The 24,159-nt window shown below is 50.2% G+C and overlaps 1 protein-coding gene across 1 annotated transcript in view; it reads right to left on the minus strand.

Moving 5' to 3' along the window:
* The window catches only part of RAP1GAP2 (RAP1 GTPase activating protein 2), a 144,058-nt gene extending 121,209 nt beyond the window's left edge, over positions 1 to 22,849 (minus strand). Inside the window, exon 1 of the mRNA XM_055576903.1 lies at positions 22,212 to 22,849. Coding sequence (XP_055432878.1) covers positions 22,212 to 22,318 — 107 coding nt within the window. The 5' untranslated portion in view covers positions 22,319 to 22,849. The remainder of the gene's footprint in view (positions 1 to 22,211) is intronic.
* Between the last annotated feature and the right edge of the window lie 1,310 nt (positions 22,850 to 24,159).

Genomic DNA, 24,159 nt, shown 5'->3' on the forward strand with positions numbered 1-24,159 from the left:
CACTTTCTCTGCCAAGCACAGTTTGGTGAAGATCTTCAGGACGAGGAGTGATGTTCTATATCTTATCTTATAGATGAGTCAGCAGAGGTCTGGAGAAGGTGGAAGGATTTCCTAAAAGATTCACAGCGAGTTAGTGGGGAGATTAGCACTCACACTCAAGAATGACTCCAGATGTGTGGGCTGAGCTCTCCTGTTTATATGTGCACCGAAGGAAGGAATGAAGGAAAGGGGGACTTCCCAGGTGGTCCAGTGGCTAAGACTTCACACTCCCAATGCAAGGGGCGCAGGTTCGATCCCTGGTTGGGGAACTAGGTCCCACACACCACAACTAAAAAGATCCCGCATGTTGCAACTAAGACCCAGTGCAGCCAGATAAATCAATTTTTCAAAAATAAATGAAGGAAAGGACAACTAACCCCTCCCACCTCTGCCGTATCACAGCAAAGCGTGGAAATCAGTGCACCTGCTTTCCCCTGCTCTTTCGAGTCCCACCAAGTGAGGACCGTTCTCACTCGCGGGGCACACTCCAGGCAGGTTTCCAAGGACCACACCCTGATCTCCTTATAGCCACCCCCGACCCTCCGCACCTCCAACAGTGCTGAACAATAAATTCCTGCCTGGCTGAGTAGAGGACATGGCTGTGTCCTGGTTGGGGCAGCAGGTGGGCTGTCAGCTTAGGCCAGGAACACAAGCTATCGGTTGGAGGTGTCCTCCCACCCCCACAAATCACCCCTACTGTCGCTTAGGAGAGGACAGCAGGCAGGAGGTTGAGTCTGTCAAGGGGCCCAGGGTCCACACAGACCAGCAGTCACTGCAGTAGCCCGTCCTGGCTCTGCTATCGCTCAAAGGCTTACTGAGGCCTCCAATCCCCTGCCTGTCCTGTCTGGGTCCCTCTCCAGACCAGTAAGTGAGCAGGGAGTGGAGAAAAAGAACCACCCACCTGCCTATCTGGGTCAGAGTCTCTGAGGCAGGGCCGATGGGGCCCCAGGCTACGTGGCAGGGCCCTGGGACTCTCTGCCAATCACCCAGTAACAGAGCTGACTGATGCCAACCCGAAAAGGCCAACTCCCAAGGGAGGCAGCGGCTTTATCCTGCTCTGAGCTGCAGGTGGAATAGGTAAGTGAGATTTTTTTTAATGGGTTTATTTTACCAATTTAGGGGGTGGTGGGGGTAGGCCAGAGGATGAAAAAAGAGGGAGGGAGAAAAAAGGGTGGATAGACAGGGACAAGAGAAAATGGAAGCTTTTGGAAGCTTTTAGATAGAAGACACGTCCCTCTCCATTGTGGCCAAAATCCATCAGTTAAAAGGCCACAGAGCTGAAGAAGCCCCGGGGGCTGGTGGGGAGCAGAACCCAAAGCCGAGGCCTTAGGCAGGAACATCAACACAACCACACGAAGTGCTGGAGTAGGTCCTTCCGGTCCTCCCAGAACCCTGGAAGAAGTGGCAAGAGTGAAGGTAACCATCTGGCACCCTGAGCGCACCCCCTAGAGTGGCAGGGCTTGCCGGAACATCCCAGCCACCTGCAGACGGGAAGTGCTTCCCCTCCTCCCTAAGCCCGGTGAGATCAGAACAGGTTTCACTCTCCTCAGAGCTGCCAGTTCAGCCCTCGATGGCTCCCATCAAGTCAGACCCTCACCGAAAGGCCATTGTCCCCAGCTCCTCAGCTCCACCCACCGGACCATGAGCCCCATAAGGGCAGCCATCAGGCCAGCCTTGTCCCTGCGGGATCCTCAGTCCCTCAAGGACTGATGTGTGATGGGGAACATGGATGGACAGGCAGGCAATTATGCTGCCCCCAGGGATCTGTTTTCTTTGTGGGGTATTGAACCAGCAAGGTCAAGGTGGTAATGAACAAGCTTAGTGAAGAAAACACCTGTCTCACATCTGGTGTCAGTTGGGTGTTTTAACCAAGGCCCTTCCCTTGACAATGGATCTTCCAGGGAGCGAGAGGGCTCCCCGCAGCCCTGCCCACCCTCAGCACACCATCTCCCCATTCAGCCAGAAGCAAGTCAGGGCTGTGATTGCCATCCCTACAATGACCCCATTTTCTGCCTCCAACCCAGGCCTCTCATCTGAGCCTCAGACCCCACTGCCAGCTGGACATCTCCCCTGAGATCTCTGAGCACCTCAAACTCAACGTGCCCAAAGGTGACCTCATCATTTCCCCCAGCTTATTCCACCTGCCGGGTTCTGTCTCCCAATCAAAGTCCCTGAGCATTCCTGACCCTCCCCCTCCTGCTTTATGTCTGACATCCAACCCCATGGTGACTCCACGGACCTGCTGGCAGGAGCATCACCTGGAAGCTGGTTTAAAATGCAGGTTCTCACAGGATATCCCTGGTGGTCCAGTGGCTAAGACTCCCATGCTCCCAATGCAGGGGGACCCGGTTCAATCCCTACTCAGGGAACTGGATTCCGAACAATAAAAGATCTCAAACATGGTAACAAAGATCAAAGATCTGCATGCTTCAACTAAGACCAGCACTGCCAAATACCCAAATAAGTATTAAGGGGAAAAAGAGGATGAAATGGTTGGATGGCATCACCAACTCAAAGGACATGAGTTTGAGCAAGCTCTGAGAGGTAGGGAAGGACAGGGAAGCCTGGCGTGCCCCAACAAGTCCATGGGGCCATGGAGAGTTGGACGTGACTGACTGAATGACAAAGGGGAAGAAAGGAGGGAGTATTAAGCAGTGTCAAATGACTCTAAGTTGAGAGCACAAAGGCAACCATTGGATTTGGTAACCAGAGCAGCACTGTGGAGTGGTGGGGAGCAGGGCCAGGGGCAATCTTCTAGAAAGAGCAGTAGATTGGAGTGGCTATGGGATGAGGTAGGGTGGGTTAGGAGGGACAGGGTTTCTTGGTTGACTGACGGATGGTCTCATTTTCTGCAGATCCAAATCTCAGGCTTCGTGTGGGCTCTGTCTGCTCCTCAGCTCTCCTTTCTCCTATCCACCTCTTCCCCTTCCCGCTAGCTGGCAACATTCATTCTTCTGCTTCCAACTCCACCACCTGGAGCCATAGGTGAGGACAAAGTAAAAATTTAACTCTGCCCAGGAAAAAGAAAAGATCTCATTTTCCCCAGTCAGGGAGCTATAAATTTTTCTGAAATTCCAACCATTCCTCCCTTTGAGTCTGAATGTTTTTAGTCTTCAAGAGTCTCCATTAAAATGCAAATGTCCCAACTAGCCAGAAGGAGGGCAGCCCTAACAATCCTCACCTTTCTGGATCCTTAACCCACAAGGAGGCCTATGATTCCCCAGTTAAATCCTTTACCTCTCACCCAATTCTCAGGATACAGTCTTTTATAATCCACTCTTTCAGTTCAGTTCAGTCACTCAGTCGTGTCCGACTCTTTGGGACCCCATGGACTGTAGCGCACCAGGCTTCCCTGTCCATCACCAACTCCCGGAGCTTGCTCAAACTCATGCCCATCGAGTCAGTGATGCCATCCAACAATCTCATCCTCTGTTGTCCCCTTCTCCTCCTGCCTTCAATCTTTCCCAGCATTGGGGTCTTTTCCAATGAGTCAGTTCTTCGCATCAGGTGACCAAAGTATTGGAGTTTCAGCATCAGTCCTTCCAATGAATAATCAGGACTGATTTCCTTTAGGATGGACTGGTTGGATCTCCTTGCAGTCCAAGGGACTCTCAATAGTCTTCTCCAACACCACAGTTCAAAAGCATCAATTCTTCAGCGCTCAGCTTTCTTTATAGTCCAACTCTCACATCCATACATGACTACTGGAAAAACCATAGCTTTGACTAGACGGAGCTTTGTTGGCAAGTGACTAAACTGATTCTCCAAAAAGTGAAGTAATGTATCTATCCAATCATAAAACCAAGAAGTAGCAAAGTCAGGATTTAAACCCAGGCAGTCTGACCCCAGACTCTCATGCTGTGCTTTTTCGGTTTCTTCTATTTTTTCCTTTTGGTCTGTTGACTTTTTCACTTTTTTTTCCAGTTGTGATAAAACACATAACACAAAATTCCATAATGACCATTTTAAAGTTACAATTCGGTGGCTTTAGGGATATTCACAACAGTGTCCAACCATCACCACCACAAAGGTTCTATTTCCAGAACTTTTTCATCACCCCAAAGGAAACTGACCTGGTGATTTCTGAATGAGTAATACATCGACATCAAAAGCTGACAATTATTAGAAGATATACAAGGACTTCCCTGGTGGTCCAGGGGCTAAGACTCCATGCTGCCAGTGCAGGGGGCCTGGGTTCAATCCCTGGTCAGGGAACTAGATCCCACATGCCACAACTAAAGATTCCACATGCTGCAACTAAGAATTTGCATGTTATATAACTAAAAGAATGCCTGAATGCCACAACTAAGACCCGACATAGCCATATAAATAAATTAAAAAAAAAATAAGATATACAGTGAAAGGCCTCATCTTAGCTTTGTCTCAATCTGTCCAGTTCCCACTTGGCCCATGAAAAGATTTTTACACATCCTTCTGTAGCATCTTTATGCAAATATAAAACAATACAAAGACAGCATCCTATTTCCCCCTTTTTTTTACACAAAAGTTAAATATATTATACTTCCATTCTGCACCTTGCTTTCTTTACTCAAAATATCTTGGGAGAACTTCCTATGGCTACATAGAAAGCTTCACCATTCTTTATTGAGTAACATAGTAGCCCACAGCATGAATGTGAAATGTAGGTAACCAGTCCTCTATTGATAGGCAATTGGTTGTTTCCAATGTTTTGCTATTGCAAATAATATCGTGGTGAATTGATCTTGTACTGCACCATTCCACATGTGGAAACATACAAGGGGAAATATCCCCTTGGTCAAAGGGGATATGCATGCATAATGATGACAAGTGCTGCCAAACTGTGCTGCTTATAGGATGGTACCACTTGATCTGTAAAAATCGTACAAGAAAAAGGGCCCTGGAACTTCCCTGGTGGTCCAATGGTTAAAACTCTGGGCCTCCAATGCAGGGGATGCGAGTTTGAACCTGGTCGGGGAACTAAGATCCCACATGCTGTGTGGCTCGGCCAAAAGAAAAGAAAGAAGGCCCACATGCTCACCCAACACACTGTGCTAGCTCTTGTGTCTGGAACCAGGACCAAAGCAGCTTGTGTGTGGTTTTACCTGCCCAACTCACTCTTATCCCTTCCTCTAATAATAAAACTCCCCACCCCTACTTCGGAGATCTGATCCTCTGCCACTGAAAAGGACTCTTACAGTCACTGTACCAACACCGGCCACAGGGATGAGCCCCTGACTCAGGCTGGGCCATCGTCGTCCCCCACCCTCACCCCCATACAAGGACTGATGCAGAGCTCAGTGCATGATCCAAGCCAACCAGAATTCCTCCTTGGGATTTATCTAACTGGAGTTGGTGAAAAGGAGATATATATATATTTTTTCCCTCTCAGGAGGAAAAGGGATTGAAATGTAAACTCACAGTGGTCTGCCACCATCGTTTCAATATCATGGGAAGAGATGTCCCAAGAGAATGAAGCCAACACAGGGAGAGACACAGACACAAGAGACAGAGAGGAAGACAGACAGCTCGTGGTCCTGGATCCAGCTGTTCCTGAAGCTGTTTCTGAAAATGAGTTATGCCCACCAATATATTCTCTGATCTTATTTGGCTAATTCAACCTGGGCTTCTGTTGCCTGCCCTCAAGAGTCCTGACTAATACACTGTGTATAAAATATAATCCCAATTGTGTTATAATACAGAGAAACAGGTGTAGATGCAGATGTAAATATACTGTGTGGGAGGGTATGTGTTTGAATAGGAAAAAAGGCCAGAGAAAATGTATTAAATGTTAATAGTGGTTATCTCTGCAAATCCCCCATCTGGGATTGCAGATGATTTTTATTTTAGTCTTTGTACTTTTCTGTGTTTTCCAATTTTTCTGCAAGGAACATGGATTTTAAAAATATAATAAATGTTTCTTTAAAAAAAAATCCAACTGGCGAGAAGCAGCCCAGAAAATACTCAGAGGAAGGTTCTGAGCACGTGCCGTGGTCAGGAGCAGCAGAGATGCCCTCTCTGCATGGTCCACGCACCCTGGGGTGGTTGCTGCCCGTCTCAGGGCTGGCTGGCAGGTCCCTGAGGGTGGCCACTTCGTGTGCACAGACCCCAGTCTTCCATCCTGTGGCCGCACAGGCTCTGGTCTATGCCCCAAGGTCAGCACAGGGTCAAGGCTCTTCTCTTCATACTGAGACCATGCTGAGCCCCTCCCATAGTTCCCGCCTACCCCCAGTCCCCTCAGCCTCTGAGGAGAGCCCAGTGTGGGTGTGTGTGCATGCGTGTGTGTGTGTGTATGTGTGTGTGTGTGTTAGTCACTCAGTCATGTCTGACTCTTTGCAACCCCCATGAACTGAGCCTCCCAGGCTCCTCTGAACATGGGATTCTCCAGACGAGAATACTGGATTGGGTGGCCATGCCCTTCTCCAGGGGATCATCCCAACCCAGGGATCAAACCTGCATCTCCAGCATTGGCAGGCAGATTCTTTATCGTCTGAGCCATCAGGGAAGCCCTGAGGAGAGCCCCTTAACGCACTGGCAAATGCCTGTCCGTGAGCAGTTGATTGCAGGAAAGAAAACGTGGGTTACAAGGAGAGCTCACAGGAGGAGACCCCATCCCTCCAGCGCCTGCTCCCTGGACTGACCTTCCCCAGTAACACATGACCATCAGTGGGGAGTGAAGCTTGGGCAGGACAGAAGCTTGGGGGACCCCCAACTTCAGCACGTGGACTGCACTATCAGGGAAGGAAGGACTGTCGCTTCCCTGGAGTCCCCATGGCACTCTGGGTCCAAATGCATCTCCATTTTCACAGAAATGAGACTGGAGCCGCCCCCATCTGCCCACCCCATCTCTACCCAGGGAAACACTCTTTTATCTGCTTTACGTTTTAGGATCCTGAATAAGACTTTTTTTTTTTTAACCACTGTAGCCATTTTTAAGCACGATTCAGTATCATGCAGCCATCACCACAATCCGGTTCCAGAACTTTTTTCAGAACCCTTAACAGAAGCTTTGTATACATTAAACGATAATTCTCCCTAACCTACCCCCTTAGCCCCTGGTAACCTCTATTCTAGGGCTTCCCTGGTGGCTCAGATGTAAAGAATCAGCCTGCAATGCAGGAGACTGGGGTTTGATCCCTGGGTAGGGAAGATTCTCTGGAGGAGGAAATAGCAACCCACTTCAGTATTCTTGCCTGGAGAATCCCATGGACAGAGGAGCCTGGCGGGCTACAGTCCACGGGGTCACAAAGAGCGACATGACTGAGTGATTAACACACACACAAGCTCTACTCTACTTTGAATTTTTGTGTCTCTTTGAATTTATCTATTCCAAGTACCTCATACAAGTGGAATCATCCAATCTCTGTCGTATTGTGTCTGGCTTAGCTCATTTAGCACAATATTTTCTTTTTTTGGCCACAACTCATGGTTTGCCAGATCTAGTTCCCCAACCAGGGAGTGAACCCACATCCTCTGCAGTGAAAGCACAGAGTCCCAAACACTAGGCCACCAGGGAATTCCCAGAACAACATTTCAAAGTTCATCCACGTGGTAGCAGTATCCCACTGTATGGGCTTCCAAGGTGGCGCTAGTGGTAATCCGCCTGCCAATGCAGGAGATGTAAGAAATGCAATGCATGTGTGCATGTTAAGTCACTTCATCTCTGTCCGACTCTTTGCAACCCTACAGACCACAGCCTGCCAGGCCCCTCTGTCCATGGGATTCTCCAGACAAGAATACTGGAGTGGGTTGCCATTTCCTTCTCCAGGGGATCTTCCTGACCCAGGGATCAAACCCACATCTCTCTAAACCAGCAGAGCCAGGAGAATGGACAGCAGTTGGTCTTGTCCTGCCCCACTTCCATCCCCTGATCTTCTGATAGCAACATACCCAATTTCCTCGGATGACCCACCCCTCCTATTGTCTCAGCCCAGGTGACTCCACCTCTGGGATCCAGAGTGGGCACAAGACCCAGACTTGGCTAATCAGTGTACCCTATCCTGGTTAGGGAGTTTGGCATGGACAGGGACATACTGTTGTATTTAAAATGGATAGCCAGGAATTTCCCTGGGGGTCCAGTGGCTAAGATCGCACCCCCAGTGCAGGAGGCCAGGGTTTGATCCCTGGTCAGGGAACTAGATCCCACATGCTGCAAATAAGAGCTGGTACAGTCAAATAAATAAATATATTTTTTTAATAAATAAATAAAATGGATAACCAACAAGGACCTACTGTATAGCACAGGGAACTCTGCTCAATGTTATGTGGCAGCCTGGATAGGAGGGGAGTTTGGGGGAGCCTGGATACATGTATCTGTATGGCTGAGTCCCTTCACTGTCTACCTGAGACCATCACAACATTGTTAATCGGCTACACTCCAATACAAAATAAAAAGTTTAAAAAATTACTCTATGAGGATGGGAATTGAACGTCATTCTAATAAAACTTCACTTCCTCTTGAACAGAAATTTCCTCTAAAAAAAATTAAAAATGAATACTATCCCTCTAGCCAAAGTCAAGGATGGGGGCACAAACCACTGTATCCAAGGTGAGTCACCCTTGGGACTCTGGCTGATAGTACTGGTCTTCCTATTGGTGTTGCTAAACCGGCAGTATGTAAGCCTGAAGCAGCCACCATCCAACTTTGTGGACAGCCTATCTGAGGATGAAGCCAACCCAAAAGAAAGCGTAGCCTAGAGACTGAGAAAGAAAACCGGTGTCCAGGGACACCAATGAAGCCCCGGATCCAGCCATCCCTGAATTGTGCCCTCTGAACTTTCTAATTGACCTAACCCAACACACTTCTTTTTTTCCTTTAAGTTAATTTGAATGGGGGTCTGTCACTTGAGAATCCCAGGGACGGGGAGCCTGGTGGGCTGCAGTCTATGGGGTCACACAGAGTCGGACACGACTGAAGCAACTTAGCAGCAGCGGCAGCAGCTATCACTTACAACCAAAAGATTCCTGACTAATTCAGCTCAATTTCTAATCAAGGAGTCATTTGGGGGACTTTCCTGGTGATCCAGTGGTTAAGACTCTGTGCTTCCACTGCAGGCGGCATGGGTTCAAGCCCTAATCAAAGAACTAAGATCCTATGTGCTATAAATTTAAAATTTTTAATTAAAAAAATTTTGTTTTCAAAAAGAGTCATTCTGGAGGTACCACCCTCCAACACAAAGACCCTCTAACCTGAAACCCCTGATTAAATAGATGGCATTAAAACAAATGTTAGACCATTGTTCTTCAAAACACAAAGATCATTTTGAAGTTTACGTCTCCTTACAATCTTTCTATAAAACATGACAAATTATCTTTTCTTGCTGTTCAGACAAGGAAACTGAGTCACAAACTGATTTATTCACTATTAAATAAAAAGCTTTGGTCTCTTGGGAAAAAATTAAAAAACAAATGTTAGAGAACTCTATTTCAACTGTAACGTTGACTGATTCTTTGTTTATATGCTAACTGGGGTTCCACACTACCACATAGGTTTGGGGTTGGGGGTCACAGAGCAGTGAAGCCCCCCATTGCCTAATCTGCTTCTCTCCCTGCCATTCAGCACCAACCACAAAATAGACCCAGATGACCTTGACAGCCTCATTTCCCACTATTCCTCACCATGAAATCCACATCACAGTCCAGCTGGGTTCTGAACGTGTCCCCTACTCTTCCCACCTGCATTCCTTTGCTTACACATGCTATTTAACTAGAATGTAGTTCCCCACTTCATCATTCCCTTCTGAAATCTTCAGGCTCCATACCGTGTATCGTGTGTACTCAGTCATGTTCAACTCTTTGTGACCCATGGACTGTAGCCCGCCAGGCTCCTCTGTCCATGGAATTCTCCAGGCAAGAATACTGGAGTGGGTTGCCATTTCCTCCTCCAAAAGATCTTCCTGACCCAGGAATCAAACCCACATCTCCTGTGCCTCCTGCATTGCAGGCTGATTCTTTACCACTGAGCCATCGAGGAAGTCCATGGCCCACCTCAAACACCACCAATTCCAAGAAGCCTTCCTTGGGTGGCCTCCAGGGCGCCAGGCACCTCTTCTCCAGCACCCCCACCTCTGGTCTTGGGTTCACACTACACGTCTGATCCCTCCTTCCAGGGGACTGACTGCCTGAGGCAGGAAGAGTCTCTCGTTCTCCTCCTGAACCCCATCGTCCAGGGCCTGGTACATACCCCGTGCTCCACGGATGGGGAGGGCCGTGAACTGAAGCAGCACAGGTGAAAGTCTGGAACCCAACTCATTCACGGAGGAGAAAGAGAGGGCAAATGCTGCAGAGGGGGTGGCAGCACCTTCTAGCAGCAGGGAAAGAGCAGAGGACCTGCAATGTGGAACCAGGTGGCCTTGTTCCCATCGCTTGTATCACAGCCTGTGTCCTGCTCCGCGTGGCTGTGCCCTTGGGGGACCTTGTCGGCTCTCGGCAACTGGCCTTGGTTGATGTCACGCTCAAAAGCCCTTTCTGGCTTATTTGCAAATAGAATTTTCAGATAGCCTGCTTCGGTTACCCCTTAATTTACACACTCTTCCTGCCTTTGCATCTCGGATTAAGTATCTTATTAAAATAAATGTTCTATTAAAATACAGATGGCACGGGAAACCCAGGCTGCGGCCCAGACCTTCCCATTCTCATAAAGGAGTGGGAATTTCTATTCTAATTAGTGAGGACAACAGCCAAGAGACCTTTCAGCTTATCTGACGCCTGACAGGACAGAACTCTCCCTCACCTAAGGCTCCATGGACCGCGCCCTCTCCCCACCCATCAGCTAAGGCCTGGGGTTCCAAAGAAGCCCAGCTGCCCAAGAGACCTATCCAGTTCCTTCCTCACAAAATAACAAAAATGTGCTAAAGTGTCATGGTTCACTATAATGTGAAGCCTTTTCATACACTTGGTAGGTGTCTCATACACCTGAGATACAGTACAGTCCACTTCGTAGAAGGTGAAAGTCAAGGGCAGAGAGCTCAAGGAACTTGGCCAGGGTCACCATGTAATAGGCGAAAGGACGAAAGCCTAGGATTTGGCATCAGGCTGGGGTTTGAATCTCAGCTCTCCTATACAAGCTGAGTGACACTGGCTGTCACTCCTGAACCTCCGCTTTCTCCTCCATGAAAAATGGAAATCACGATGAGCAGTCTTGCAGAGAATGAAACGAGTGAGGTTCAAGTGCCAGCCCAGTGCCATGCCCAGAATGGAGCTCAATACTAGTTCTCACCCCTGTCCCTTCTCTTGGGAATTCCTGAGTCTGTGTTCTATGGAACCCAGCCTCCCATCTTTCTGTTATTTTTGTTTGGGGGGTAATTAGGGAGGATAAGACAGGAGGAACATCTACAGGCAAATGAACAGTGGCCATTCTCCAGCCCAGCTCCTGCAGGGCACCCAGCCACACTGCCAGGACCCCTCATTTCCGGTCACAATGGACTTGCCCCAAACCAAGGAGACCCAAGGGCATGCCTGGCTAAGACCCAACCCCCAGCCTGCATATTTCATTAATTACACATAGAGCTCCCCAACCCTGAGCCTCCTGCTTCCCACACTCTATACCCAATCCCTCACAGCAGGGGTAGGTGACACAGGGGAAGCCAGGTATGGGTGTTGGGGTGAGCAGGAGGGCACCAGCCCCACAGGGAGCCGGCAACTGGCAGTGGAAGTGCCAGGCAGGAAGGCAGGCCCGGCCAACATTGCCAGAACTTCTGATTTCTCCATAGAAGGCTGAAATACACATTAGTAACACGGAATCTTCCAATTCAAAAATACTGACTTAAAAGTGAAAAACATATGTGGGTCTAACAAGTCCCTGGAGAACAGGCAAGGCTTTGCGCTGTTCCCTGCTGCATCCGCAGTGCCTCCAACAGAGTCTGGCACAGAGAGGAGGCTTCTCAAAGACCTAAGGAGTCTGCAGGGGCCAGCTTCTGACTTCTGCTTCCGACTCTAAATGCCCGGGTGCCAGCTGTCCCCACTCTCTGCAGACAGCACCGTCTGGTTATGAAGCACATGACAGTGAAAAATGAGTGGGGCGGGGGGTCTTCCACCCTTCCAAGGGTCTGTCCTGTAAACCCAGTGAGAGCTGCACCTTGCTCAGGGGCTATTTTTGAGCCCCGAGAGTAAGCGCTTATTTGGGGGGGGGTGTTATTATTATTTTTTAAACGTGTAACCTTGTATTGGAGTAAAGCTGATGAACAATGTCGTGATAGTTTCAGGTAAAGTAAAGGGACTCAGCCATAAATACACATGTATCCATTCGCCAGTGGCTCAGCAGTAAAGAATCAGCCTGCAATGTAAGAGACGCAAGATATGGGTTCAATCCCTGGGTCGGGAAGATTACCCTGGAGGAGGAAATGACAGCCCACTCCAGTATTCTTGCTGGGAAAATCCTATGGACAGAGGAGCCTGGTGGGCTACAGCCCGTGGAGTCGCAAAGAGTTGGACATGACTGAGTACCCCAGCACATTCTCCCCCAAACTCCCCTCCATCCACATAATATTGCCACATAATGTTGAGCAAAGTTCCACGTGCTATACAGTAAGTCCTTGTTGGCTATCCATTTAAAATATAGCAGTGTGCACATGCCCATCCCAAACTCCCTACCAATCCCTTACCTCCATCCTTCCCCCTGGTAACCATAAGTCTGTGCTTTGAGAGTAAGCATTTATGGCAAGTATTAGCACAGCGCCCTGATTGTACCACACACATTCAGTGTGGTTGGTAAAGATCTTTACAACAAAGACACAGAAAAGTGGGAAGGAAGGGAAGGATGGGGAGGGGGGCAGCTCTGACCAACAACCAGCTCCCACCCCACCACCCCCCTTCAGAGAAGTGGCCCCGCAGGGTCAGTCCACCCCCAAAGGGCTCCGGGAAGCAGCTGGCCAGGGCTCCAGCCTTCATGAAGCAGAGTGTTCATAACTGATAAGCTTAAAAGCAAGTGACAATTTTTCAACCCAGCCTCGCTCCAAGGGCAGTGAATAAACAGAGCACGGGCTCCAGGTCCCCAGTGAACACGTCTGGAAGGAGAGGGGAAGGTGAAACCAGGCTCATTTGTCCCTAGAAACCAGTGCAGGGTCTGGCACCATCCACCATGGTCGAACTGGGGCTCCCCACTCAGAAATTCCAACTCATGACATGAGTTCCCTTTACCATGGTCAAGGCTACCCCAGGTACCACCCAGATGCAAGGCAATGGGCCGACTCCATAGTAATTATAACTGGACTGTGAAGGAGCCTGAGGGAGCCTGCTGGGGTGCTGGAAAGTGCTACATCTGACCCGGGTGGTATCTACACAAGCAGATAAATACGTGGCAAGTCACTGAGCGGTATCTTTAAGACTTGTACACTCACTGTATGGATGTTACACCTCAGTACATTCATAATAATAGCAGCAGCACGGAATAAGCACTTCTCAGAAGCCAGGCACTGCCTAAGTGCTTATCCTGGGTTCCAGATAATATAATAGTTAAGATCACAGCCTTTGGGCTGCAGCAGAAGCAGGTTAAAATCCCCGTTCCTCCACCTCTGATTCTGTCCCCAGCATGATCCTCGACCTCTGAGCCTCTGTCCCTCAGCTAGAAAACAAAGATAATAACTGGTAGAATTGATAGGCACGCACATGAGCCCTCAGCCCAGAGCCTCACAAACAGTAAGCCTCAAAAGGTGCTGGCTTGTGACAACCATTCAGTCCTCAACGACCCAGATGCTGCAGCGTCCATCCTAACATACGAGAAACAGGCTCCCTTCCTCCCTAAGCCACAGGCATGTCAGCACCACCTTCCCCATCTTCCCCTAATCCGCGTACCACCTGACTGTTACTTCTCTTAACACTTCTCTTTAAATTAATTCGCAATTTTTTACTTAAACAAACTTACTTTTTTAAAGCGTTATGTAAGTGCCATACACAGAAAACCAGCATCACTTGCCAGAATTTTTTTTTTTTAATAGCTATTAAAACAAAAAATGCTTGTCCACCTGAAATCATCTTGCCTACCTCCTTTATTTTTTATGGATTCCAGAGGCAAATAAACTCCGTTTGTCGGGCAGGTGTGGGGTGGTGTGGGGACCAGGCTGGGGGTGAGGGGGTGCCTCATCTGCTTAAAATGACTGAGAAACTTCCTGAGCCCTTCAGCAGCCCCCGAGCACACAGAAGTGATTCTCGCTGGTTTAACCAAGCGAGCCTGGCAAGCCCTCTATTTGGCAACATCCTGGTAACCAGCCATCTGTGCACTACACGGGCTCCCAAGAGATAAAGCTACATTTCAAAAAATATATATATTTGCTAATGGCGACTGGTTGCTAATTCAGGCGCCCACTGGCCCCTCTTTGGCATGAATGAAGGGACCCCGCTTCTGCCTGTCGGGTAGCAGCTCCAGGACCCGAATTCTAGGAACCCAGAGTCAGGACAGTCCTGGTGTCCCGGTCACAGCTTCAGGATAGGCTGGACTCAACCGGGACCCTCCCATCTATGGGTCCCTGAACCACGCAGAGGCAGGAAGGAGTCAGAGGAATAACATGAAAAATACACACATGCAAGTGATCTGGTTCATTTCTCCCCAAAATCTCTTGTGGAAGGAAAGGAACAAGAGGCAAGGGGGGAAATCTCAAACAAGAAAGGAGTTCCCTGGTGGCCCAGTGGTTGAGACTCCATGCTTCCACTGCAGAGGGCACAGGTTCAATCCCCGGTCAGGGAAGTTCTGCAGGCCACATAGTGTGGCCAAAAAAAAAGAAAGAAAAGGGACATCTTGAAACCCATCTCAGAGAGCACTGCAGTATTAAGAGGACTTCAAGGTAAGAAGCAGTGAGCACATTTCGCCTGAGGGGTCAGTGAGTCTCATGAGCACCCACTCATTCATTCAGTAAATATTTACCAAGCGCTCCTGTTCTCAGCAATGATGTGAAAAAGGCAAAGTCCTTGCTCTCAGACAACTCGCCTTCTAGGGGAGGAGATAGTCAATGACTTGTTTATTACCCATGCTAGATGATATCAGTTAACGGTAAGTGCCATGGAGGAAATAAATCAGGGTAAAGTTGTAACGGCTGGAATGAGTTGCTTAGGTTGGATGGTCAGAGGAGTCCCTTTGGAGATGATATCTGAGTTGAGAGCCAGGTGATGAGGAAACATGGTTACTGCTGCTGCTAAGTCGCTTCAGTTGTGTCCGACTCTGTGCGACCCCATAGACGGCAGCCCACTAGGCTTCTCTGTCTCTGGGATTCTCCAGGCAAGAACACTGGAGTGGGTTGCCATTTCCTTCTCCAATGCACAAAAGTGAAAAGTGAAAGTTAAGTTGCTCAGTCGTGCCCGACTCTTAGCAACCCCATGGACTGCAGCCCACCAGGCTCCTCCGTCCATGGGATTTTCCAGGCAAGAGTACTGGAGTGGGGAGCCATTGCCTTCTCTGCATGGTTAGTGAAGTCACGGTAAATAGCATGTGTAAAAGGCCTGGGGTAGAAGCAAGCCTTGCATGTTCTAGAAACAGAGAGAAGGCCTTTGCAACTGAAGTACAATGATCACAGTGAGGGACGGGGAACAAGGTCAGAGGTAAGTTCATAGAACCAGGGAGGGGACGTGGACCCAGCTTCAGATTTTAGATTTCATTTCACGTGTAATGGAGGCACTTCCCTGTGGTCCAGTGGTTAAGACTCCACGCTTCTAACAGAGGGGATGCAGGTTCAATCCCTGATCGAGAAACAAAGATCCCACATGCTGCACAGCTCCAAAAATAAATAAAGCCATTAAAAAAAAAAACTTTAAAAAATAAAATTTTAAAAATAAAGTATAATGGAAAGCCCATGGAGAGCTTCTTGCAGTAGACAGACTTGATTGTATTTGAATTTTTTTGTATTGTTTTATATTTGAATTTTTAAAACTCCACTGTGGCCGCCGTCAGGAGAAGAGGTAAGGGGGACAAGAAGTGAGGAGACCAATTAGGAGATTAAAATAATGGTTCCAAAGGAATCTAATACACTCATTTACGCCTCAAATTCTGTTCCTTAACTCCTCAGACTTGCAATGAGGTTAAAAATGGGAAGCTGGTTAAAGGGAGAGATTTGTTCTTTAAAGCAACGATAGCAACTGGCTCAAGCATGAGACAAGAAAGAGTGAGCACCAGGCCCTTCCGCAGAGGGCAGGACCAAGTCACCTCCTAAGATGAGAACAAGTGGCCATCTGTTCCGGGGCCTGGGAGCAGACCAGCTCCTGCCTTCCACCCTTTCCAGCCCCAGGACTCTGGGGCTCCAAGGCCAGGACTCTTGGACACTCCTCAAGCTCAGACTCCATGCAGCTCGAAGGGCTGGCACCAGCTCTCCCATGTGAGAACCCAGGTATCATCCATGACACCAGCCTTCAAACCCTAAGGACAAAGCAATCAGTGACTGCTGATATCACAAAAGCAGACAACTGGACAACTCCATAGTGTATATGCGTGCTCAGTCACTCAGTCGTGTCTGACTCTTTGAGACCCCATGGACTGGTAGCCCTCCAGGCTCCTCTGTCCATGGGATTTCCCAGGCAAGAATACTGGAGTGGGTTGCCATTTCCTTCTCCAGGGCATCTTCCCGACCCAGGGATGGAACCCGGGTCTCCTACATCTTCTGCACTGGCATGCTGCTTGACCACTGCGCCGCCTGGGAGTCCTTCCACTAGCATAGTGTTAGTCGCTCAGTCATGTCCATTTCTTTGTGACCCCATGGACTGTAGCCCACCAAGTTTCTCTGTCCATGGAATCCTCCAGGCAAGAATACTGGAGTGGGTTGCCATTTCCTTCTCCAGGGGATCTTCCCAACCCAGACATCAAACCCCGGTCTCCTGCACTGCAGGCATATTTTTTACCATCTGAGCCACCAGGGAAGCCCAACTTCCTCTAGCATAGTCTCACCAAAAAAAAAAAAAAAAATCATACCCAAATCTACTGTAGCCTCTAAAACTAAATACCACTGACACTTACATAGAGGAAAGGAGAACAAGTTAAATGACACCCAGAGACTCCATCCACAAAATCCTGATTGTGGGAAACTCCCCAAGACAAGCAACCCACTTTCTTCAATAAAGAAATTATAAGGAGGAAAGAAAAAAAAAGAGTTGTAGGAGAAAACTTATAGTGAGACGTATCACCAATCACACTGGATTTTGTGAATCTTAACCCCAAAACACTTTAGAAAAACTTTTATGAGGCAACAAAAAGAAATAATCATCTTTGGGGAAATATGAGACAGTAAATGAACCATAAAATCTAAATAAAAAATAAAACTTTTAAGAGGCAATAAGGGAAATCTGAACACTGACTGAATGTGATATTAAGAAATTATTGTTAACTTAGGGGGTATGATCATTGCTAGTTTTTCAGAAGAACTCTTATCTTTAAGATGCATGAAATATTTAAGAATGAAATTATATAAAGTCTGGGATTTACTTCAAAATAATCTTGCGGGGGAGTGAATTAGTAAATAAATGAAACAAGATTGGCCATGAGTTGATAAAAGCTGAAACTGGGTATTGTATTAGACCATTCTCTCCAATTTTGTGCATGCTTGAAAAGTTTCACAATAAAAAGCTGGGGTTTTTTTGAGCCAAGGATGAGATTTTTCTAATAACCCACATAGGATTAACCCTCTATACATTACGTCCCACCATGGAGGGATCAGATTCGTTAGAGTCACTGTTCTGCCCCACAGAGCCTGCCATGAGTGACTTGCTGAATGATGAGTGAATTTATTTTCCTCCTTGTAAACCCCATGGTGAGAGTTGTCCCAGAATAACTACCCCCTGTAAGATGTGGATTTTTCTTTCATTTATGCTAAATGACCTCTCTCCAGTTCAGAATGTCACACCTGCAGCCACACGGACTTTATCCACACATTTCAGAAGGTAAATATTTTGATTATGATCCCCTGTTTCGAACCAACTGCCAAAGATGCCTGTTGCCCCCGAGTCAATTCTTAGGCAGGTTGATAAGAAGTCCAGAGTCCCCAAGGAGGAGGAGAAAGGGGTCTGAGGCTCTCAAGGAGGAGAAAAGGACAAATATTTTTTTCTACATTGCCTTGTCTTAGTCAATATAACAATGTATCTTGCTCAAGGATATGTTTCTCCTTAACAAGAACCCTGTGACTAATCTTATCTTAAAACTTGTATACTGTGGGAGCGGGTCTGGTAGGACCTTTCTATTGTTAGTTCTAATCTTGTTAATTTAAGATATATGTTGTGGGAGTGGGTCTGATGAAAGTATATAAAGCCTCCTGGTGGCTCAGACAGTAAAGCATCTGCCTGCAATGTGGGAGACCCAGGTTCAATCCCTGGGTTGGGAAGATCTCCTGGAGAAGGAAATGGCAACCCACTCCAGTACTCTTGCCTGGAAAATCCCATGGATGGAGGAGCCTGGTAGGCTATAGTCCATGGGGTCACAAAGAGTCGGACACAACTGAGCAACTTCACTTCACTTCACAAGACTAGCAAGGGGGACACTCTCCGTCCCCCTTCTGATGTCTATGTCAGAAGCGTTCTCTGCCCCTTTTCATACTTTGATACTGCTACACAAAAGCTCTTGAGTGATCAAGCCTGGTCCCTGGTCCCAAAGCTGCATCTTCTTCTTCGGAGATCACAAAACTGACACTGTACACCATAAGCTATCACCCCTTCAGAGGGCACCACCCGCCTCATCACCCACTTCTATGATTACTGAAGCCATTCTCTGGATCTTACCCCGCTCTGCCACATCTATATGCTATGAAAAACAGAGAGCTCTAAAGCAGCTCTCCAGGGACTTTCCTGGTGATCCGGTGGCTAAGACTCTGTGTTCCCAGTGCAAGGGGTCCAGGTTTGATCCCCGGTCAGGGAACGAGATCCTATATGGAGCAACTAAAAGATCTTGAATGCCGAAACTAAGACCCAGAACAGCCAAATAAAGAAAGAAAGAAAAGAAAAAAAAGGGGGGGCTCTCCATTACAGGGGCTTCCAAATTGCCATCACCAAGGAAGGCTTTGTTCAGGTGCCTCCTTGGAACCATATTCAAATTCAATCCCCTCTCAAATACAACATTGTTTCCATAAGATCACAGGTGCTAGAATTCCTGGAAGATGGTAGGAAAGAAGCAGGACCTCCAGGTTGTCCCAAATCTCCCACAGAGCCATCAGATCAAGGCTGGTGAGCCCCACTCCCATTTCTCCAGGAGGCAATCTGAGGCTGGCGCTTCTGGTATAGTTCTCAGGACCTACCAAGAGTGCCTGGAAGTCTCCTGCTTCTGCACCCATATGGATTACCGATGTTGTAACCACTCTGCCTGGCATACCTCCCTCCCCCTCCCAAACAATATTTCCAAGTGGCCTGGGGAGGGCAGGAAGATGAAGGACCACTGGGCCATTACTACAAGACACACAGTACCTTCCATCCCTCATGGCCAACAGCCAGGAGTATTATCTGCACAGGCCTGTCAATTAGAGGTGCTGGGAAGATCGATGGGTGAATCAAGCCTTCTGGGATGGATGACAAGGGGACCTGAATCTGACCTGACCCTGTGACGAGATGGGGGAGGAAGGAGGAACTCGGCAAATTTCACACTCAGCATGGAGCTTAGGAAGTGTTTAAGAGAGGCTGGCAGCTGCAGCCTGCTCCAGGGCCCCCATGGCCAGTGCCTGCAGAGCAAGGGTCAATCGTGTGCACTGATTTCAGACACTCAGAGACAAAGAAACTCCAGATAACAAACAGCAAGGGAAGTAAAGGTCGTTCAGCACAAGCATGAAAGCAAGCCCTCTCTCTCCTTGGCAGGTTAAATCCATGGCCAGAGCCATCAGCATGGCAGGAGCAACAGAAAAACAGGACAAAGGCAGAGGCTGAGAGGGTCACCACTGTCTGCCTGCATCGCAGGGAAAAGCACAGAACAGCCAGGAGGAAACACAAGTACCAGGAGCCTGGGGCATCCTCACCTGGGCCAATCCCTTCCTGTTCCCTGTCCAAGTCCTGCCCTGTGCCTCACTGCAGCCCCCCAAGCCCACACTCTCTCTGCTCAGGCCCACACCCACCTGGCTGCCTTCTCAGTCCACACACAGCTGGTCTGGACCACTGGTGGGGCTGTCACCACCTGCCATCTTACCGTGGTTTCCAGGACACGGGCACAGAGAGGAGAATGGGAGCGATCTGCTGAAATCCCTCCATCCTCATGCAGTACTTCCTACCTATCAGATGCATCATGACCCACATCATCTCCCTTGAGCCTTGCATGCCTTTTGTAGGGATGCAGAAACTGAGGCTCAGAGAGATGAACCCCATCATGTCACGGTCAAGAGAGGAGGGGGAACTAGAGCTTCTAGTCCTCTGTGCAGGGCCTCTACCACACATCCACGTTCAATACTCAGAGACAGGAGCTGTTCTCAACTAGCTGCCTTTCCATGGAGCATGCCTCCCTTCTCATCCCTCAAAACAGGTCCAGGTTGTCTTGGAACAGCCACCCCATATATTTCTGACTGTAGAGGGCTGGCTTGCTCATCTGTACATATAAAATGCCAAAGAGCAGGGAATGGATGAGAATCAAAGTCTAGGGGAGAATGGGGCCCAGACCTGGAGCCCTGAGCTCCTGAATCCCGCTGGCAGCTTTTTCTGCTAGACAAGTGCATCCTAAGCATCATTCATTCCTAGATCACCTGCAGAATTTGTGCTATGTTCTACACCATCTGTACCATTTTTACTAAATAGACTCATTCTTGTGACTTGATTCAACTAATTTAAAGTGATGCTTCATATCACCACTGCAAGAGAGAACATCAGTACCACTGGCCATAGCCAGGACAGAATCCTAAAAATAAACCTTACAAAAACAACCTAAGTTGCAGGCAGGCACTGTACCCCCACTTAAAGGCCCTGAGCCAGAGGTTTGCTCTCTCTTTGTTGTAAGTGGGAGATTAGCAAGTGTTTAAAAGGTGTTAAAGTCAGACTAGCACCAACCTGAAACTTGCCCCTTGAAGAAATCACAAGGATTAGCAGAGAACTGAAAAGGGAAGAACTTTCTCACTAGGTGACTCAATGCTATTTCATGCTTAACCACCTTCAGTTACTTCACTGGAGATTCATCCCGGGCTGTGGGAAACACTGAATTATAGGAAGGGGGATGAGAGGGACAGAAGACAGCCGGACTGTAGGGGGCAACCCATGCCGGTTGCTCCAAGTGCTCCAGTCCACTGCCCACCACCTCCCCCAGGCACACCCAACTTCTGGGTGAGCCCAGGGGCCACCAGTCACCACCCAGGTATTCTCTGGCTCCATTGTCCTTGTCTGAGCCCTTGATCAACGTAGAATGCAGCACTAACTCTGAACGTCTCTGGAAATTAGAATACAGCAGGGCGACCAGAGTCTGCCCCACACCCCCACCACATCTCTGTGGACAGTCAGCTCTAATGACCCCCAGCTGCTGGCAGACTTTGGGCTCATGTACCCTATAGAGGACAGAGGCTCTGCCAGCCTGTATGGCCAGTTCCCTGGGGTCTTGTGGGTCCAGGAAGGTGCCTCCAAAGCTCCTTTGCCCATCCCAAACCCCACATCTCTCACCCCCACAGGCCCTCCAGCCTATCTCTGAAACAGCCTGGGAGAACGATTTTCAACATTCAGGAGCAAACACGAGAGTAAACCCAAGAATGGTGAAAGACAGAGAAACCCAAAGACAGAGAGACACGGAGGCGGGGGTGGAGGTGATAGACAACCTCCAAACTTGCTCCTGGCCTGACGGCATCTTGCACGAAGCTAGCAGTTCCCAACCTGGCCGGTCCCTCGTGGGCTCAGCCAAGTTGCAGAGAAGCAAATGGCATCTCCAGCGCATTGGGCCACTCGGGTCGGGGCCTGAGCCAGGGACGGTCGCCCGGGTCGAATCAATGGTACCCGCGCTGCAGGCTTTGGGAAGGACGCCGCGCTAGGCAAATTCGAGGAGTGGGGGTGAAGGATCTGGTGCCCCTCTGTGGGGGATGGAGACCGAATGACCCTCCCGGCCGCGCTCACCCACCGTCCCCCCCATCCCCGATTCAGCCAATGCCCTGCCTGGGCTTTTTCCCATAACAGCCAGTGTCCGGGGCTAAGCTCCGAACTCGCTCTCCCGACGGCGCCCAGAGTGGAGGCTTTCTCCCATCCAGCTCGGAGCCAAATGCTCTCTTGGAAAAGTCCACCCCAAAGAAAACGGGGATTGAGCCCGAAAGCGGCGGGAAGAGGGAGGTGGCGCCGCCAGGCGTTACCTTTTCTCTTTACTCTGCTTTCGGGATTTGTGCAGGAGTCCGATGAGCACCACGGCGGCGCGGATCCCAGCCTTTCGGCAATGCATCCTGCCCGCCGGCTGGGACATGGCGAGGCCGCCGGCAGTGCCCGGCCGCGCCCTCGCCCGCCCGCCGCGCGCCCCCGCCGGCCCGGCTCCGCGCGCTCCGCGACGCCCGCTCCCGGCCCCTGCGCCGGCGCCCGGGTCCCCGGCCGCTCGCCTCGCATGGGCCCCGCCCCGCCTAGGTGCACCCCGGGGGTCAGGTGACCGGGCGCTCACTTCCCGGCGACCTTCAGCGTCTCCTCGGGCCCCGCCGGGCGGCCGGTGCCCGCTCCCCCAGCGCGGGCATTTCCAAGGCTCGCTCAGGGCGCGGCCCGGACGGGCGGCTCCGGGACTCCGGCTCCGATGCGCCGCCCGCGCCCCGGACGCCGCCCCGGCCCCGCCTCTCGGGCCCCGGCCCGGGGCGCCCCGGGTGCGGGAGGTAAGGGCGTCCCGGCCGCCCCGCAGGGAGGCGACCGGCTCGCGCTCAGCGCTCGCGGGGCTCGGCGCCGGGGTTCGCTCTCTGCCCCGCACCCTGGCCCCTTCCCGTCCTGCCGGGCGGCCGGGCCAGGGCTCCCTAGCCTCTCCTCGGTCCCCTCCTCTGCGCTCCGCGTCGCCCGCCCCCGCTGGCCCGGCCCCGGGCTCCCTCCCCAGGCAAAGGCGGCTGACGCGTTCTCCCAGCCCGGCCCGCCGGGATACTTCTCCGATGCTGTCACTGTCTTTAAAACAGAGGGAGAAAAACATGCACCGAGAGGAAACCGCGCGTCCTCAGTCCAAGCGAAACTGCCTCCGCGCGCGGGCACCGCCGCGGGCCTCCCCCACCCGATTCAGGCTGCCTGGCGGTGAGAAGCGCATCCCGCGCCCAGAGCGCGGCGCCCGCCCTCCCGGGCTGGGGCTTCCTGGCGCTTTGACTCGACTGAATGCTAACTCTCACCTTTCCCCAAATCTGGGAAGGGCTCGTCGTGCTGGGGCTGAGGGATCTACTACAGAGTCAGCGTCTGTGTGGGCTGGGCTCAGTGCCCTCGGTTAACATTTGTTCTCCCGACCCTGGGAGTTTGACACAACATAGGGTCCAAGATAGATTTCCCGGCTGTTACACCCGCACCTCGCGTCCCAGGTTGCCAGGGAGATGCAAGTTGAGGGAGGGGGCACCCTATTGCACCAGCAGCCGGGGCCCCAGCACCAGCCGCATGCACCCTGCCTGCATTCTTCCCACATCGCGTCCATGCTTCATCTTCCCTTCAGAACGCATAAGGAAGGTCATGCCAGGTCGTGGGAAAAGGGCTCTGGCCGGGTCCCTACTGCGGGGCGAAAGGTGCTCCTAAGCCCCACTCATTCGCTTCCATTTGCTGCCAGGAAGCCTCACCCCCTCTCAGCACCCTAACTCCCCCCACACTCTGCCTAACTACTGGCTTGGCTTTTCCTTCCACCACCCCCAGGGAAGGGAATGGGTAGAGAGCTGGAGGGAATTAAAACAAGCCAATTAGTCCATCTTGGGGAAACAACCCTGTTGGGGCCGAAGAGGTCCCACAGGCAATTTGCCTTGGTTTTGTTTTGTTGTTGTTGTTTTTTTTTTAATACAGTCTGCTGTTCAAGCAAGCAGAGAAAAGCCAGACAGGAAAGGGACTTTGCTGGAGAGGGGACCGGGGTGGTGAATGGTTCAAGGGCCTGTGGCCTCAACCCCGCCTCTCCAGTGGGCACAGCTTCTTGCTGGCATTGGAATGGGGGCAGGGCAGGGAGCACCAGAGGGATGCCAAATTGTGCCTGGGTTATTTATGAAGCATCCATTAGCCATGGCCTCAGCCCCCTGAGCCTGGCTGGGTGGTGGGAGATCACAGATATAGCCATGGCCATCTATTTATAGCCAGAAAACAGTGCCCCAGGCCCCACCC

This window comes from Bubalus kerabau, chromosome 4 (assembly GCF_029407905.1).
Source record: "Bubalus kerabau isolate K-KA32 ecotype Philippines breed swamp buffalo chromosome 4, PCC_UOA_SB_1v2, whole genome shotgun sequence".
Lineage (NCBI taxonomy): Eukaryota > Metazoa > Chordata > Mammalia > Artiodactyla > Bovidae > Bubalus > Bubalus kerabau.